Here is a 15,531-nt window from a genome sequence, read left to right as displayed (position 1 = left end):
ATTTTGGCCTGTCCTTAAAATAACCTTCACAAGCACTGAACAGCAACATTACATAGATACAACTATTAGCTGCTGCCTTTATGAAGGTTGCAGATGCTTTAAACTCCATTTTATAAGTGGAAAAAGAGGGCCAGTGGCCAGTAAAATCTACTTAGTGTAGCTAGTGAAAACAATGAGATTTCTCGTCATGAGTTTCTGACACTGTCATTTGCTTAGTTCACAGGTGTACATTGCATCATTCCCCTAACTTGATGCTACTGATTCCTGTTAGTGATCCACATATGCCTGTAGGCATCATGGTCCACCTCAATTCTGCGTTTTGTAGGTCCAAATTTCTAATATGTTGCTGATGTAACAGAGTCCTCCTAGCTCCACCCCACCTATTCTGTTAGGATCTCTTCAGCAGGGTAAGATGTGGATTTCCTCCTGTAAAGGTTGCTGCCATGGGAGAGGACAAATGCCATTTTTCTTGCACCTGTTGCATTGATAACTGAAAAGAAGGGAATGTCCTCTTTGTGTATATATAGACCCTTCAGAAGGTGAAAAAATCCCTCTGCCTGGTGAAGGCTGCAGTGTCTTGTCTAGAAGCACTCCTAGTAAAACACTAAATTTTTATCACAGTCTGTGGCACCATGGGTGTGAGGCACTTCACTCGGACACTTTGGGTTAGAACGGTGATGGCTCTGAACCCATAAATGGACACACGACACAGACTGAGGGGCTACTGATCACTGGCTTTCCTGCACCAAAGCTGGGAATGTGTTGGAGAACCTGGGAGACAACACGTCAGCTGTCCTGCGTGTACACGTGCCATAGTCCTCCTAGTCACAGCATTGCAGAGTAAATTGAAAAACAGCTTATTTTTAACTGTGTGAAATACTTAAACCCAGTCAAGAGGCAAGCTTAATATCACTTCAGGAGCAGCAGTATGGGGTGAGAACCATTCCTGTTTATAGTATCCCTGCTGTATTGAATAATAGGAGTTGAACCTTTACAGTTTGTTTCCTCCTATGGTCAGTGTCACTCACATGTGGGTGCTATGAGGGAGAAGGATTTCCTCAGGTACAGTTTGTGTCCACGCTTCTGTGGCTATCACAGATAAAATGCTGTCCCTTCTATTTTGCCGTTTGAGTTGCAGCATCCCTGGACACGTCAGAGCTCATTGTGCTCATGCTTGTTACAGATTCTGAATAGTAGGCCTCCTGTAAAGGCCTTGATTAAAGACCCTCTTAAAGAGTGTTGGTGGGGAAGAGGTGGTTGTTCAGAGCTCCCTGCTTTGGTGCCAAGCACTGTGGTGCTGGGAAGAGAGAGGCATCGAGCTTAAAGCTGCATTTGCCTACTCTGCAACAGTCCGTAGCCCTTACTGCTTTACATTTGTTCCATCTGTTCCACGCAGAACAGGAATGAAGCCCTGTGCATATCTCCAACGCACTGTAATTCAGTCTTGCTGATCATAGGGAGCTGCCTCTACAGAGACCTAATTTCTGCCTTGGTCCCAAGACGTGCTGCTAGGATATGCTGGCCAAACCTGGGATTTTTCGCAGGCAGCGTCTTCCTAGAATAATGTTCATTAGTAGTAGCAATTCTAGAATTGCAATAAGGGTGAAAAACTGCTTTTTTGGATACCTGCTGTAAGAAATTTCTGGATTTGTCTTGCAAACAGGTTTTCAGGCATACTTAGGAGAAAGTAGCACAGAGACCTTCTCTGCACCGAAACTGATAAGGGCGGAGCCTTTGGGGGCTGCACCACTATCTGAGCCAGTAACGACAGGCAGTGATAAGTACTAGCACCACACACTTACCTAAGAAGTTTCATTTAACCATTTAATTTCTTTTGCTTTGCTTTTGAACTGTGCGGTGGAAGTGGTGCCTAGTACTGGATCTCGTACTGCCTGGGGTGGGGTGGGGGAGGAGGCGGTGTGTGATGCTTGAGGGAGCGGGGAGGAGGTACCCAATTCCAGATCCTTTGCTGCCTGGGAGGATGGGGTGGGGGGAGGGAGTGACTAGGTGGTGCCCGATATTGGATCTCTTGCTGCCCCTTGCGGGAGGGAATGGGAGGGATTGCTAATAGTGTCTAGAATTGAGACCTTTGCTGCCTGGAGGGGGAAGCTGTCCTAGAATGAAGTTATTTCCTCCTCCTGCAAGTGTTGCTGGAGATGTGATCAGGCTGGGGAGGGCTAGACCTTATCGGTGGGGTTGGAGTTCAGGCTCCTGAGGTGGCAGACCCCATCAAAGATTTGACTGCCCCTGGGAGTGAGCTGTACTGCTTATCCGCTCCAGCAGTCTGTGCATTGAGCAGGAAAATACTTCTTTATTACTACGTGTGCCAGGCTGTGCTGCAGCCCAGTGAGGAGCTACCTGATGTTGGGTCATAGCTCCTGGGAGGGAAGGAGGAAGGGGAAGAGGTCCTGACATCCATGACCACCCCCTGACCTAACCAGCCAGTTCTTCTTTCCAATACAGATGGCAGCTCAGAGGCAGCGCGCCCTGGCCATCATGTGTCGTGTGTATGTGGGCTCCATATACTATGAACTGGGAGAAGATACCATTCGTCAGGCCTTTGCCCCATTTGGACCTATAAAAAGCATTGATATGTCCTGGGACTCTGTTACGATGAAACACAAGGTTGGTTAACAGCCCTTGAGTGATGTGTTTTTCTTCTCTCCAAGGCCTTCCTGAATGTATCCAGGAGAAGAAGGAGCCTTTATCCTTGTAGAGAGCAGGCTGCTCTTAGCACTTTAACTTTGAAATAAACGTTCATAGCTGCCTGCTCTACTTAGCTTTGCGGGATTCTTTAGTGGGAACCAGATGTGCAAGGGGTTGGTGTGCATGAAAGGTGCCAAACAGCTAGCAGTCCTGTAGGCGGTGGCGTTTTGCTATTAGGCCTCCAAGTATGAGAGGCTCTGGAAGCAGGTAGCCTTGTGTCAGTGCTTCTGCATGCAATTTTCTGCTTTAATAAAAAGCCTCTTTAAGGAAACATCTTCTCAGGCCATGATAGTAGGAATCTGGTACGTGGGAAGTCTTGGCTGCGTTAGCTTGGCACTAGATTCGAGACAAAATACAGCTGGTATGATTCAACAAGTGTATCCTATTGTCCTAGGGTTTTGCTTTTGTGGAATATGAGGTACCTGAAGCCGCTCAGCTGGCCTTGGAGCAGATGAATTCTGTCATGCTGGGGGGAAGAAATATAAAGGTGAGTAGTAGGCATGTTCTGAAAATTCTTAGTTCTCTTTACTGTGAATAATGATTTTATGTCTAGAAGTGCTTCCCTCAGCACTGTAATGTGAACGGTAACCTGAAGTCTGTCCCTTGATAGACCTTGATATTCAGCCCATTGAGTACATAGTGGCTCTGAGTCCCTTTCTGCCTGAGGAGAAACCCTCAGCATGCTAATAAAACCGAGAAACTTTTCTGGTAAGCTAGCTCAGTTTTTTCCGCCCACACACAGAATGGAAGTCTCTTGAGGACGAAACAAAGGTGATTCTTGATATTTTAACGCTTTCTTCTTATATTGTATTGTGTGGATGGTAGATAAGTATCATAAGTTGTGCCTATCGATAGTGTGAGGGACTTCAAGTAGAGGTCCACCCTTGCCATACAAAAAGGAGGCACTTAGCACAAACGGAAAGGAACAAAGGATTGTAGCTGTGTTTTTTCAGGCAGTAAGAGGGGATCTTGCAAAGGTGAAACTTTGGGGATTGAAACTGAGGGGGAAACTAGCACTTTCTGCAAAGTGTTTTATATCTTGCATTTGTATCTCTGATACCTCTGCATATCTGCAGTGTCTGATTTCTAGGGGGGTTTTAGGAACCTTCGAAAGAAGGATGTAGAAGCAATCAGTTTTGCTTTCAATTCCTGGAAGTTAGTCTTTGGCAGGTCAAGGAACATAAATGTGGGAAATATAGTGGAAGAGAGAGCAGAGTCTGTCCAGGCTCTCGGTACTTCTAGAATCCCCTGCAGTGCAGGTTGTATCCCAGAGCTGAGTCAGCTGTTGCCCTTTGCTAATTATGGCCTTATGAAGTGTTACTTGGTTTGAAAAGACGGTCAGGTGGCGGAGTGCTTGTCTGCTGGAACTTTGGTGAGTCATGCTGCTGCTCTTCAGAATGCTTAATGGACTGTTTGCTGTGTTCTCTGTAGGTTGGGAGACCTAGTAATATAGGTCAGGCGCAACCAATTATAGACCAGCTAGCAGAAGAGGCACGGGCTTTCAACCGCATCTATGTGGCATCTGTTCATCAGGACCTTTCAGATGATGACATCAAGAGTGTGTTTGAGGCCTTTGGGAAGATTAAATCCTGCACACTAGCCAGGGATCCCACGACAGGAAAACACAAAGGCTATGGTTTCATTGGTAAAACGGCTGTCTGGTATTTGCTGTGGGGTAGGGAGAGTGGTTGGGAACATCCTTATCGCGCTCTTTTTTTTTTTTTTTTAAAAACTCTAGTGGAAGAATTGCATTAAGCAATGGGATAGAAATAAATTTGGAGCAGATCTGTGCCTGAACTTAGAAATATAATTAATAGCCAGTATTTTTACTCACTGTTATGTAGGTTGAGAGATCTTGCTATTCTGACTGTTCTCAACAATGCTTGTGTGATCAGAGGGGTGAGATGAGTGAGCTAAGCACTGAGGGGAACCCTTCTCACTGGAACCCTAAGCAGTCGTTTTGTGCAAATACAAATCACAACTATGTGATGAGAAGCGGCTGAGTTTAGGAGTAAAAAGGATCATTTGTAAATACTCCTCTTTCTCACTGCAGAATATGAGAAAGCACAGTCTTCTCAAGATGCTGTTTCCTCTATGAACCTCTTTGACCTTGGGGGTCAGTATCTCCGAGTTGGTAAAGCTGTGACTCCTCCAATGCCTCTCCTGACACCTGCTACGCCAGGAGGACTACCTCCAGCAGCCGCTGTCGCTGCAGCAGCTGCTACAGCAAAGATCACGGCACAGGTAAGGCATGGGCTGGTATGACTCAACCAAGCGGATGATTGTTGTGACCCTGCTAGAAACAAGCATACAAACTGTTCCAGCCAGCTGTATTCACTAGTTTGAATGAAAGCCCTTGGCCTAGACCTTACTCTGTTCCCAGGACTTCACATGTAGAAGCTTGCCCCTGACACTTGTGAGGATCTGATACACCAGCATTTTGCAGTGGATTCTGGCACAGCGGATCAGGACTTTATTTAAAGAAATGATGGGCGAAGATTGGAGGGGGTTCCTTGTCTGGATAGGCAAACCAATGATTAGGGAAATGGTTATAGTAGAGGCTAAAAGAATGCATGAAAGTACATGAAAGGGGGCAGACTAAGGAGGGCAGTAATAGTCGCATGAGCAGCACTCTCTGTTGTTGAAAAGACTCTGCCTGTGTAGTAAGGTGGAAGATGACTGTAATGGCTTTAGGCTGTTCAGAATCAAGGAAATGCAGTGATGGAGCAGAATTGGATGTTGATGCAGGAGCCTAGGGATTCTCAAATTTAGTTTGCTTGAAGTAACAGAAGCTCCTGACTATGACCAGTAGGCACTGATGGTTTTGTAAACAGCTCTTTCTTTGAAAATATGTCTCTGAATCACAAGGTAAAGGCAGAAGTGGGAGGAGCTGCCTCTAATGTGAAACTCTCAGGTGGTTTGTATGTCCCCAGTAAAAAGTCCACAAAGTCTGGGAACCTCTGCAGTCAGCTAAGGAAGGAAGTTGAAGCATGGCTAGAAGAATTTTTTGGATCAAAATCACTTTGGGAAAGAACTATTAACTCTTCTCTTAAGTGAAATGGTAGAGATCTGTTACAGACATGTTTCTTTCTGCAAAATACTGCATGATTTATTACTGTGAGGAAAAGTTAAAATTCCATATATAGAAAAAAGGTTCTGAAAGACCTCAGAGATACTCGGCAGTCTTGTTGCCTTTACTTAGACATGGTACACATCTAGGTAACCTCTCTGGTTTGCCATGTGGGTAGTTGTAAATGACTAGGGAAAAGAGTAAGAACAGTTACAGAAGGCAATATCTCTTATTTATGCTCCTAGCATAGTTCTTGTATGGAGCAGCTTATTTTAAATGAGAACATACGCAGTCATGGTCTGCAAGGGCTTTAATGTCACAATTTTTTTAAACACAAGCTAATCAGTAAACTCAGCGCAGCTAAAGAAATCATGGACATGAGAAACTGAAGTCAGAGATATAACTTTGGATCTGCAATCAGAACTGCACCTTTAGTCTGGAATTAGCATGCCAGCCAAGGAAGGAGCACGTGTCTCTGCACTTAAGTGAAACTATGAAGAGAGAGAAGTATTGAGTAGCACAGATAGTTAATGTCTTGACAATGACAGTAAAAAAGTCAGTCTTGCAAAAGAAGTTAAGGAATTAAAGCTATTCGGAAAAGTTTCTTTAGCCATTTAAGTAAAAAGTGGGGGCAGCTAATGACCAGTGTGGTCAAAAATTATGATGGTCATGTTAGAGCACTGAAGGGTTACATAAGCATTTTCTCCCTTCATTAGAAGCATAAGGCAGACTGGCTAATGATGCATCCTAGGTGGGTGTGAAGCTTGGAGTTTGTCATGTGCAGATGTGCACTTAATAGTTTTGGGGGGGGTTTTGTAGTAAGTCTGTCATGTCAGGGCTATTGCTGTATGGCTGAAGAACAGCAAACTTGCATTTAAGGTAGCATGGAAAACTGGTATCTGCAGACTTTGTTCTCACCCCAGTGGTAGGGAAAGATTGAAAACAAGCTTTAAAGGAAGGACAAAATTTTCAGAAGAAACAGATATGCAAAATGTTTGGGTGTTTTAGGGAAATACCCCTGCTAGATGAACTTAAGTTTCTTTGATAAGGCTACTGTTATATTTCGTTAGGAAAAAAAAAGATTAAAGCATATCCTATCAACAGTTCAGGAGTTGGTGGAGACTCCTATGAGAAGCTGTTAGACGAGACCAACACTATTACAATGAAGTGAGAAGAAGAGATGGCCATGAGCTATGCTGGAAATTGCTGACCCTTTGCTCTGCTGGTGAAATTACTTACAGATAGGTCTTACTTCATCTCCAATAAAAATATCAGTGGCCTTAATCTAGGCATTAGGAGAATAATACTAATGGAATTAGTTGGCAACACAGAGGTGAGATGCATTATTAATGTAGAGAATTGGAATATCGCAGCAGATTGGAGTAAGAAATATATGCAGAATTTAGTAGTAGAGTACAAGATACTGCATTTAAGGAAAAAAACTTAGAATTTTTTGCTTCATGGTGTCAGCGCTTATAGGAGCCCCATGAAAACAATGAAGAGAAGGATCTGGGTAACTAAAGCAACAAAAAAAAAATGGGATCCTAGGGTATATTTTAGGCATATTCTTTTCAGTAGTTATATGGAAGTGTTTTATCATTTAACTAAGTGTTCTTCTCAAAAGTTGTTTGAATTCTGGTCATCTAGAGTCAGGATGTTTATTTGGATTATAGAAGGTATAGAGAAGTACTGCAATTATTGGGAGCATTGGAAAACCTGAAATACAGGAAGAAACTAGAAAAGTTTGGCTTGGTATCACTGTAGAAGAATGCTGAAAGGTGCATCAGATTTTTGCTTAAGTACAGTCTGTATGGACGCAAGTAGGTAATGGGATGGGAGAAGAGGTACAGACAACACGGACGAAAGGAAGTGGTTCTAAAATGTTTCAGTTATCAAGGCTGGAAGTTTGAGAAAGTTTCCAGTCATCGAAAGCGATAAAGTTCAGTAGGGTCTTACCAGTAAAAACGGTGGTGGCAAAAGTTAGTTACATGATTGTCTCATTGAGAAATTTACTAATGTGGTAATTGTTTGTAGCTGCCATGATCATGAAGGCCAATTTCAGTGCTGTGTTGCTGTCTGCACCTAAAGGATGAAGTAGAGAGATAAGAGTTTTGGTTTAAACTGCTCTAAAAGTGTGCAGCTTTTGAAAATAGCAGTATTGTGCTCTCTTTTGCCCTGTCCCTTGTGCTTGCAGTAGTGTGTTTGACTACAGTGTTCCTTGAAATACAGTCTTCCAAGGATTACCCTTCCACCACATCACTTAGGAAAAACTTAAGCTGTAATAGTTCCCTCACCTGGTTTGTCACATGGCCGCGGAGTCCTGGTGCTGTCATCACAGGGGGTGGAATGGGAGCTCCCGTCAATCTTTTTAAATGGATCATATTCCATGGCATGAATAAAAAGCTTTATTTGTGTAGAAGGTAGAAGCAAGTAGAGATTCCTCTTGCGCTGGTATTGCCTGTATCTTTCAAACCATGTATTGAATCCCTTGGTGTCTTTCATTCAGTAACTGACCTAGCGGCTTGAGAGGATGGGTGGATTTGAATTGCAAGAGAGAACGTTTTTCTTCAAGGCTTGGTGTCTTGTAGTTTCTATGTTTCCCTGGTGGGCTGGGTGGCATACTCTTTTTCTTTTACAGTAGCGCTGGAGAGCTGTCATCCTCAGAATCTATACATCTGATATTTCTTAGGTGTGAAAAAAGCTGAGCCTCAGATGAATGCACCCATAGTATGACTTCTTGATGCAGAATTAACACTTACGGGTTTTTTGTTGGGTTTTTTTGTCTTGTAGGAAGCAGTGGCAGGAGCTGCGGTTCTTGGGACTTTGGCAACCCCTGGGCTGGTATCTCCAGCACTGACTCTGGCCCAGCCATTAGGAGCGTTGCCACAGGCTGTAATGGCAGCACAAGCACCAGGAGTTATTACAGGTATGTTTACTCCTCATTTCGTCATTTGTGTACCTGTTACCAAAGCACGGTTCTCTACAGCTAGGGTCACAACTAAGGAGAATTTGAAGCTGAAATCCTCCTCCCTGCCCTGCTTTGTCAAGAACTTTTTTGTTTATGCAGCACAGCAGGAATGTATTTTGGTATATAATAGATACGACAGGGACATGAACTTCACAGCAGGAGTGCATGGCACTCTGAGTGAAAATCTGGATCGTTGTTACTCCATGCAAAACCCTGCACTCTATCTCCCTTCTGGGCAAGTATATGATGCGTGTATTGAGTGCTTATGTCCTATATGCTGACTAAGTTGCTGCTTGTGTCTCCCTGGTTGTTGTCGGTGCAGAGCAAATAAAACCATCTAGGTTCTCTTTATCACTGGCTGGTGTGTACCCAAATCTTGCAGAACATCATTTCTTTTCTTTATGCTACAGAGTTTGTACTCTTACAGGTGTAACCCCTGCCCGACCCCCCATTCCTGTTACTATTCCACAAGTGGGAGTTGTGAATCCTATCCTGGCTAGTCCCCCAGCACTGGGCCTGATGGAGGTCAAAAAGGAGAAGGAAGAAGAGGAGGTATTCCAGGAGTCGGAGAGGCCAGAGATGCTGAGTGAACAGGAGCACATGAGCATATCTGGCAGCAGTGCCCGTCATATGGTGATGCAGAAGTTGCTTCGTAAACAGGAGGTGAGTGCGATGTGACTGCCCTGAGCCGGTTCCAGTTGTCAGCAAATGAGACTACTAGGTTTAGGTCTGTCTTAGTGTGAGTACAGCTATGCGGTTTTGTGTGTGGAACAGGCTTCCTGCAGCACACATGGTAGGTACCCCACAGGGCTCATGTGGGGCTACAAAGGCTACCTGTTTATGAACTGCTTGCGATGGTTCTTATTCTTCCTTTAGGATCTTCTCGGAGTTTCTCTGAGGATTCAGACCAGTCACTAGGCCAGAAGAGGCTTGGCTAGGAAGTGTCTCTGCTTAAACTGTTTACTTAGCATCATTAAAGCAAACCATGACGGCCTTTTGGCTTATATTTAAAGAAGTGAGACTGGCACATGGTCAGGGGCAATCTATTCCAAACGGTTGAGTCCACCTTTTCCCCACAACCTGTTACTGTGGGATGAAACTCTGAGGTGTTTATAAAACAAAATTTCACAGAAGTTACCGTGGGAAAGAGGACAAGAATGAATGACAGAAAAGTCAGAACATGAAACAGAAAAATAGATTCATAGATTTTTTGGGGGAGGGGGCTGTATTGATAATCTCATCAGGCTTCTTGTTTGGGCATGACCAGAGGTTTGTTCCTGTGCATGATTGAGTTTCCTGTCTGACACACAGATTTCCTGAGATTTAACACTCAATGTTTCTTCGGTGTTTGCTAAATAGGGATAATGCTGACATGCATTTCATAAGGGAGGACGCAAATGAGTGTTGGGGTTTAACCCGGCAGGCAGCTAAACACCACACAGCTGCTCGCTCACTGCCACCTCAGTGGGATGGGGGGAGAATCAGAAAAAAAAGTAAAATTCAGGGGTTGAGATAAAGACAGTTTAATAGAACAGAAAAGGAAGGGAAAATAATAATAATAATAATAAAGATAAAAGAATATACAAGATAAGTGATGCACAATGCAACTGCTCACCACCCACCAACCAATACCCAGCCAGTCCCCAAGCAGCAGTTGCTGCCCCCCAGCCAACTTCCCCCAGTTTATATACTGAGCATGATGTCATATGGTATGGAATACCCCATTGGCCAGTTGGGTCAGCTGTCCTGGCTATGCTCTCTCCCAGCTTCTTGTGCACCTGGCAGAGCATGGGGAGCTGAAAAGTCCTTGACTACATAAGCACTACTGAGCAACAGCTAAAACATCAGCATGCTATCAACATTCTTCTCATGCTAAACCCAAAACACGGCACTCTACCAGCTACTAGGAGGAAAATTAACTCTATCCCAGACAATGACCAGGACAATGAGTTAGCTAGTGAGTGTTCTCCTTTACTTTCAAAGGGTACGTAATTTTAAATACATCTTTGAGCTTCTGACTTCCTCTGCCAATTTTCCTCTGTCACAAGTACCCTTCCCAAAGAATCCAGTTCATTTGGCATACTTGCTTGAAAAAAGCTTAGCAGTGTCGAAAATGAGTCTTAAACTACACCATTCTCAAAGCTGCTTAGCATTCTCAACCTATAAGTACCCTTCTGGTTTTGCTGTTCTTTTAGTAGGCTGTTAAAGGCAATTATACAGACGTGAATAAGAACTGGAACAAGTATTTTAAAATTATACTGAGCCTGGAATGCCATGTCTGCTGGTCTATGATGTTGGGCACGGCGAGAGCTGTGAGGAAGAGATGTGGTGGAGCTGAGTGTAATGCACAAAAACAGAAGCTGCCCAGAGAGGTTGTGGAGACATTCAGAAGTCATCTGGACGTGGTCCTGGGCAACTCTAGGTGGCCCTGCTTGAGCAGGGCAGCTTGGACCGGGTGACCTACGGAGGTCCCTTCCAACCTCAACCATTCTGTGATAGAGATGCTCAGTCACAAAAGGGCTTGATGGGAGGAGGCCTATGAGGGCTATGTTGCAGGCACTCTGACGGACTCGTATGTCATTATCCCCTGTAATGGAAGTACCTGGTCAACCATCAGTTGTCAGAGGTGTAAAAGACCTGGTTAATCCTTCTACTTTATTTAGAGATGAGGACAAATTTTTTAAAAAATGCATGGAAGTGATATTGAAGATAAGAAAGAAAAAAATAACTGGATAGGAACAGCACAAGAAGAAATTACAGAGGTCTCCAGGTCACTTGTGCTTCAAAGATATGTCTAAGAAAAGCCCAAGAGGTGGCACACAGCTTTCTTGACTGAGGCCCGCCACAGCACAGCTGTCAGTGAATGAGATCTGTTCATGCTTCTGATGCCTGGGAAGAAAATTTACTGATTTATCCCTGAGAACTCCAGACGTTAGTGGTTTCATGGAATATGCTTGTAATGACATAGCACTGGAATATCTGTTGGTGCTCAGGCATGCTGCATAATATGATGTGGCTTTGCAAATTTAATCTCAATGTCTCTTAGGCATATTAATTAATTTGTCTTGGCCTTCTCTCTGCAGTCCACTGTGATGGTGCTTCGCAACATGGTGGATCCAAAGGACATTGATGACGACCTAGAGGGAGAAGTGACAGAAGAATGTGGCAAATTTGGGGCTGTAAACAGGGTCATCATCTACCAGGAGAAGCAAGGAGAAGAGGAGGATGCTGAGATCATTGTCAAGATCTTTGTGGAGTTCTCCATGGCGTCAGAGACTCACAAAGCCATTCAGGCTCTGAATGGGCGCTGGTTTGCAGGAAGAAAGGTGGTAGCAGAGGTGTATGACCAGGAGAGATTTGACAACAGTGACCTGTCAGCATGAACTCTACTTGAAAGACTTCGCCCCTGCCCCCTTTGCCTGTCTGGGGTTTTTTTAGCCATGTGTAAAGAACGCTCCAGGGTGGGCACAAATCTCTGTGATGTACTTGTAGTTTGGATAAAAGTGCAAAGCAAGCTGTGTGCATCTGTGTGTGTGTTAAAGGGGCTGACATCTCGTCAGCTGAGTCTGGCGAGGGTCTGGCCTCATCCACCTAGAGCGGGGCCAGAGCCTGAAGAGGGGTTGCAGCTTGTGCTTCTGCTTACACTGTGGTCACTTCAGAAACACTCAGGTCAAGATCCCACTGCAGCTTTTAGGGGCTGGAATAGCAGTTCTCTTCAGAGATGGGCCATAAATGGTTGGAATGGAGTATTTCAGCAGCACCCTGAATGCTGCTGTATTGACAACAAGGAGGGTAGCTTGGGTGGTGCTGGGAGGGAGCTTTTCTGCTGAGGATCTGCGTGTTGAGCTTGGACTCAGGAGCCCAAATACGGGTCGGAGCCCAGAACTGAACCAGCTGAGCCTTTTTGCAGTGTTCACGTCATGTTTGTTCTGATACCATAGTTTGGACCTCACAGTTTTATTGATGGGTCAGAGCTACCCTTCCTTAATGTGCCAAAATATGAATAGCAAGTCAGGCTGCAGGCATCGCAGCTGGGTTGAGAATAAGAGTAGTGTTGATTTGCAGCACCTAAACTGCATTTACGAAATAAACATCCAGCCCTTGTACTATGGACAGTGGTACGGAACACGTGCCTTGCCTGAAAGGAAAGTTTGGGGTGGTTTTTTTGTTGAGGACTCAAAGCTTTAGTAATATTTACAAAGCTTAAATGCATTTATTTTAGTAATTTTTCTGTCTAGTTAATGAGTAGGAACAGAATTAGCTTATGTTAATTATTTTAAATATTTTAAGTATGTAAGGGGCTATTATATTGCTTGTTATGCATAACTGGTCTGAAGAAAATAATCGGTTTAGTTTAGAAATTTAAATAAAGGAAGAATGATCTCAAAGGAACTTCAGTAGGGAATTCTGAGTTGAGCCTGCAGCTGTGGGTTGCTTCTAAGCTTGGAGATATTTTTAAAATTAAATTTTTTTGTTTTGTTTGAAACACTCAAAAGAACCTTTCTTCTATTGTAGGTTAGAAATTTTTATTTGCAGTTTAACTTTATTTATGATTAATCTATGTTTACTTCTTTTTGTACTAATATGGCCTGTTAGTTTAAATAACCTTTCTTCCCTGTTTTTATACCCCTTCTAAGTTAATAGCAAGCCTGTTGTTTTCAACTTGTCTTTTGATAGCCGAAATCTCTTGGGATCAGCTTGTTCTTTCCCTGGTCATCTGCCCTCGCAGCCCTTCTTTGCATTTGTTAGCTTGAATTTCCTTTTCTTGAAAGCAGTTGGTTAGACCTGCTGAATATATTGTACAGTGGCATTTGTCCTTATCTCTGCTGGAAACGCGTCGTCCCGTCTGATAGGGATGATCAGCCACCTGTGATCCCACTGACCTCTCTCACAGCCACAGCACACTGGTAGCTCACAGTTGCCCCAGTTTCTCAATGCAGCACAGCTTCTTTGCTGGTTTTGTTTGTGATGCGGGAGAAAATTCACTATTTTTAATTGTTCCAGAATTTTATTATTCCTCCTAAAGAAAATCAAAACACCTCTCCCATGACTTAGTTGGTCTGTCTAGTTCTATTTTCTGCTATTTGCTCCTGTTCTGTTGGCTGGATTTAGGAGTATAAAGACTGCACTAGAAATTTCCTTGTCGTGTTGATGGTTTAAAAAAACAAAGTGGATAAAAACGATGCAAGGGGAGACATAGATTAAAGAATGACAGCCTAAGTGTTAATCAAAAAGATTTTGTGCACGATTAATCCTACTTGGCTGACAAGACAATATTTTAGAAAAGTAACTTCGTAAACGTCTTGACAAGTCGCATGTCTGACAAAAGATCATCTATCTTGACTTCTGTGTGGCCTTTGGCACAGTCCTCCTCAACACCCTTGTAACTAAATTGGAGAGAGAGGGGGTTGGTGGATGAACTATCAGATGGATAAGGAATTGGCTGGATGGCCGCATCCAAAGAGTTGCAGCCAACAGCTCCATGTCAAAATGGAGATCAGTAATGAGCAGTGTCCCTCAGGGGTCCATACTGGCACTGATGCTGTACAATATTTTTATTAATGACAGAGTGGCTTGAGCGCACCCTCAGCAAGTTTGCAGATCACACCAAGCCGAGTGGTGCAGTTGATACCCTGGAGGTACGGGAAGCCATCCAGAGGGACCTTGACAGGCTTGAGGAGTGGGCCAGGGTGAAGCACATGAGGTTCAACAGCCAAGTGCAAGGTCCTGCACCTGGGTCGGGGCAATCCCCAGTATCAGTACAGACTGGGGGAGGAATGGATTGAGAGCAGCCCTGGGGAGAAGGACTTGGGGGTGTTGATTGATGAGAAGCTCAACATGACCTGGCAGTGTGCGCTTGCAGCCCAGACAGCCAAGTGTTACCTGGGCTGCATCTAAAGCAGTGTGGCCAGCTGGTCGAGGAAGGATTTCTCCCTCTCTACTCCACTATCGCGCATCCAGCTCTGGGGTCCCCAGCACAAGACAGACATGGACCAGTTAGAGCAGGTCCAAAGGAGGCCACAGAAATGGTCGGAGGGCTGGAACACCTGCTGTGAAGAAAGGCTGAGAGAGTTGGGGTGGTTCAGCCTGCAGAAGGGAAGGCTTTGGGGAGACCTTGTTGTGGCCTTTCAATATATAAAGGAAGCTTATAAGACAGACAAGGAAAGACAAGGCCTGTAGTGCCAGGACAAGGGGCCACAGTTTTAAACTGAAAGAGGGGAGACGTAGATCAGACATAAGGAAGAAATTTTTTACAATGAGGGTGGTGATACAGGTGACCAGGTTGCCTAGAGAAGTTGTGGATGCCCCATCCCTGGAAGTGTTCAAGGCCAGGTTGGACGGGGCTCTGAGCAACCTGATATAGTGGAAGATGTCCCTGCTCATGGCAGGGGAGTTGGACTAGGTGACCTTTAAAGGGCCCTTCCAACCCAAGCCATTCTGTGATTCTATGAATCTAAGATCAGATGTTGTAATTAAAATGCTATAGCCTGAGCTAAACACAAATTAATAAGGAATAGCTGACCAAAAAAATACAATCCTAAATAGAAAAAAAAAATCAAACCATTGAATGAGGAAGGGCTTTTTTTCCCTGGGATCGTAGAATCATAGAACAGTTTGGGTTGGGAGGGACCTTTAAAGGTCATCCAGTCCAACACCCAAATATCGTAATAGATCTTAATAGAAATCTGATTTAGGCCAAATGTAGACGTTTCTAATGATGTAGGATTTTGAAGCAGGTATAGAAATACGCATTTATCAGGCTAGCATGGCAGGTCAATAGCATGTT

General features: G+C 44.1%; 1 protein-coding gene across 9 annotated transcripts in view; it reads left to right on the top strand.

Annotated features, from left to right (window-relative positions):
* The window catches only part of PUF60 (poly(U) binding splicing factor 60), a 37,068-nt gene extending 23,514 nt beyond the window's left edge, over window positions 1–13,554 (top strand). For all 9 annotated transcript variants that reach the window (XM_075140951.1, XM_075140948.1, XM_075140946.1 and 6 more), the window contains 7 exons: window positions 2,464–2,625; window positions 3,101–3,193; window positions 4,138–4,351; window positions 4,760–4,950; window positions 8,567–8,702; window positions 9,172–9,407; window positions 11,828–13,554. In XM_075140951.1, coding sequence (XP_074997052.1) covers window positions 2,464–2,625; window positions 3,101–3,193; window positions 4,138–4,351; window positions 4,760–4,950; window positions 8,567–8,702; window positions 9,172–9,407; window positions 11,828–12,127 — 1,332 coding nt within the window. In that variant the 3' untranslated portion in view covers window positions 12,128–13,554. The remainder of the gene's footprint in view (window positions 1–2,463; window positions 2,626–3,100; window positions 3,194–4,137; window positions 4,352–4,759; window positions 4,951–8,566; window positions 8,703–9,171; window positions 9,408–11,827) is intronic.
* The last annotated feature ends 1,977 nt before the right edge of the window (window positions 13,555–15,531 follow it).

The sequence above is a fragment of the Calonectris borealis genome, chromosome 2 (genome assembly GCF_964195595.1).
Source record: "Calonectris borealis chromosome 2, bCalBor7.hap1.2, whole genome shotgun sequence".
Lineage (NCBI taxonomy): Eukaryota > Metazoa > Chordata > Aves > Procellariiformes > Procellariidae > Calonectris > Calonectris borealis.
The sequence above is the reverse complement of the archived record's forward strand: the minus strand, read 5'-3'. Positions and strand labels throughout refer to the sequence as shown.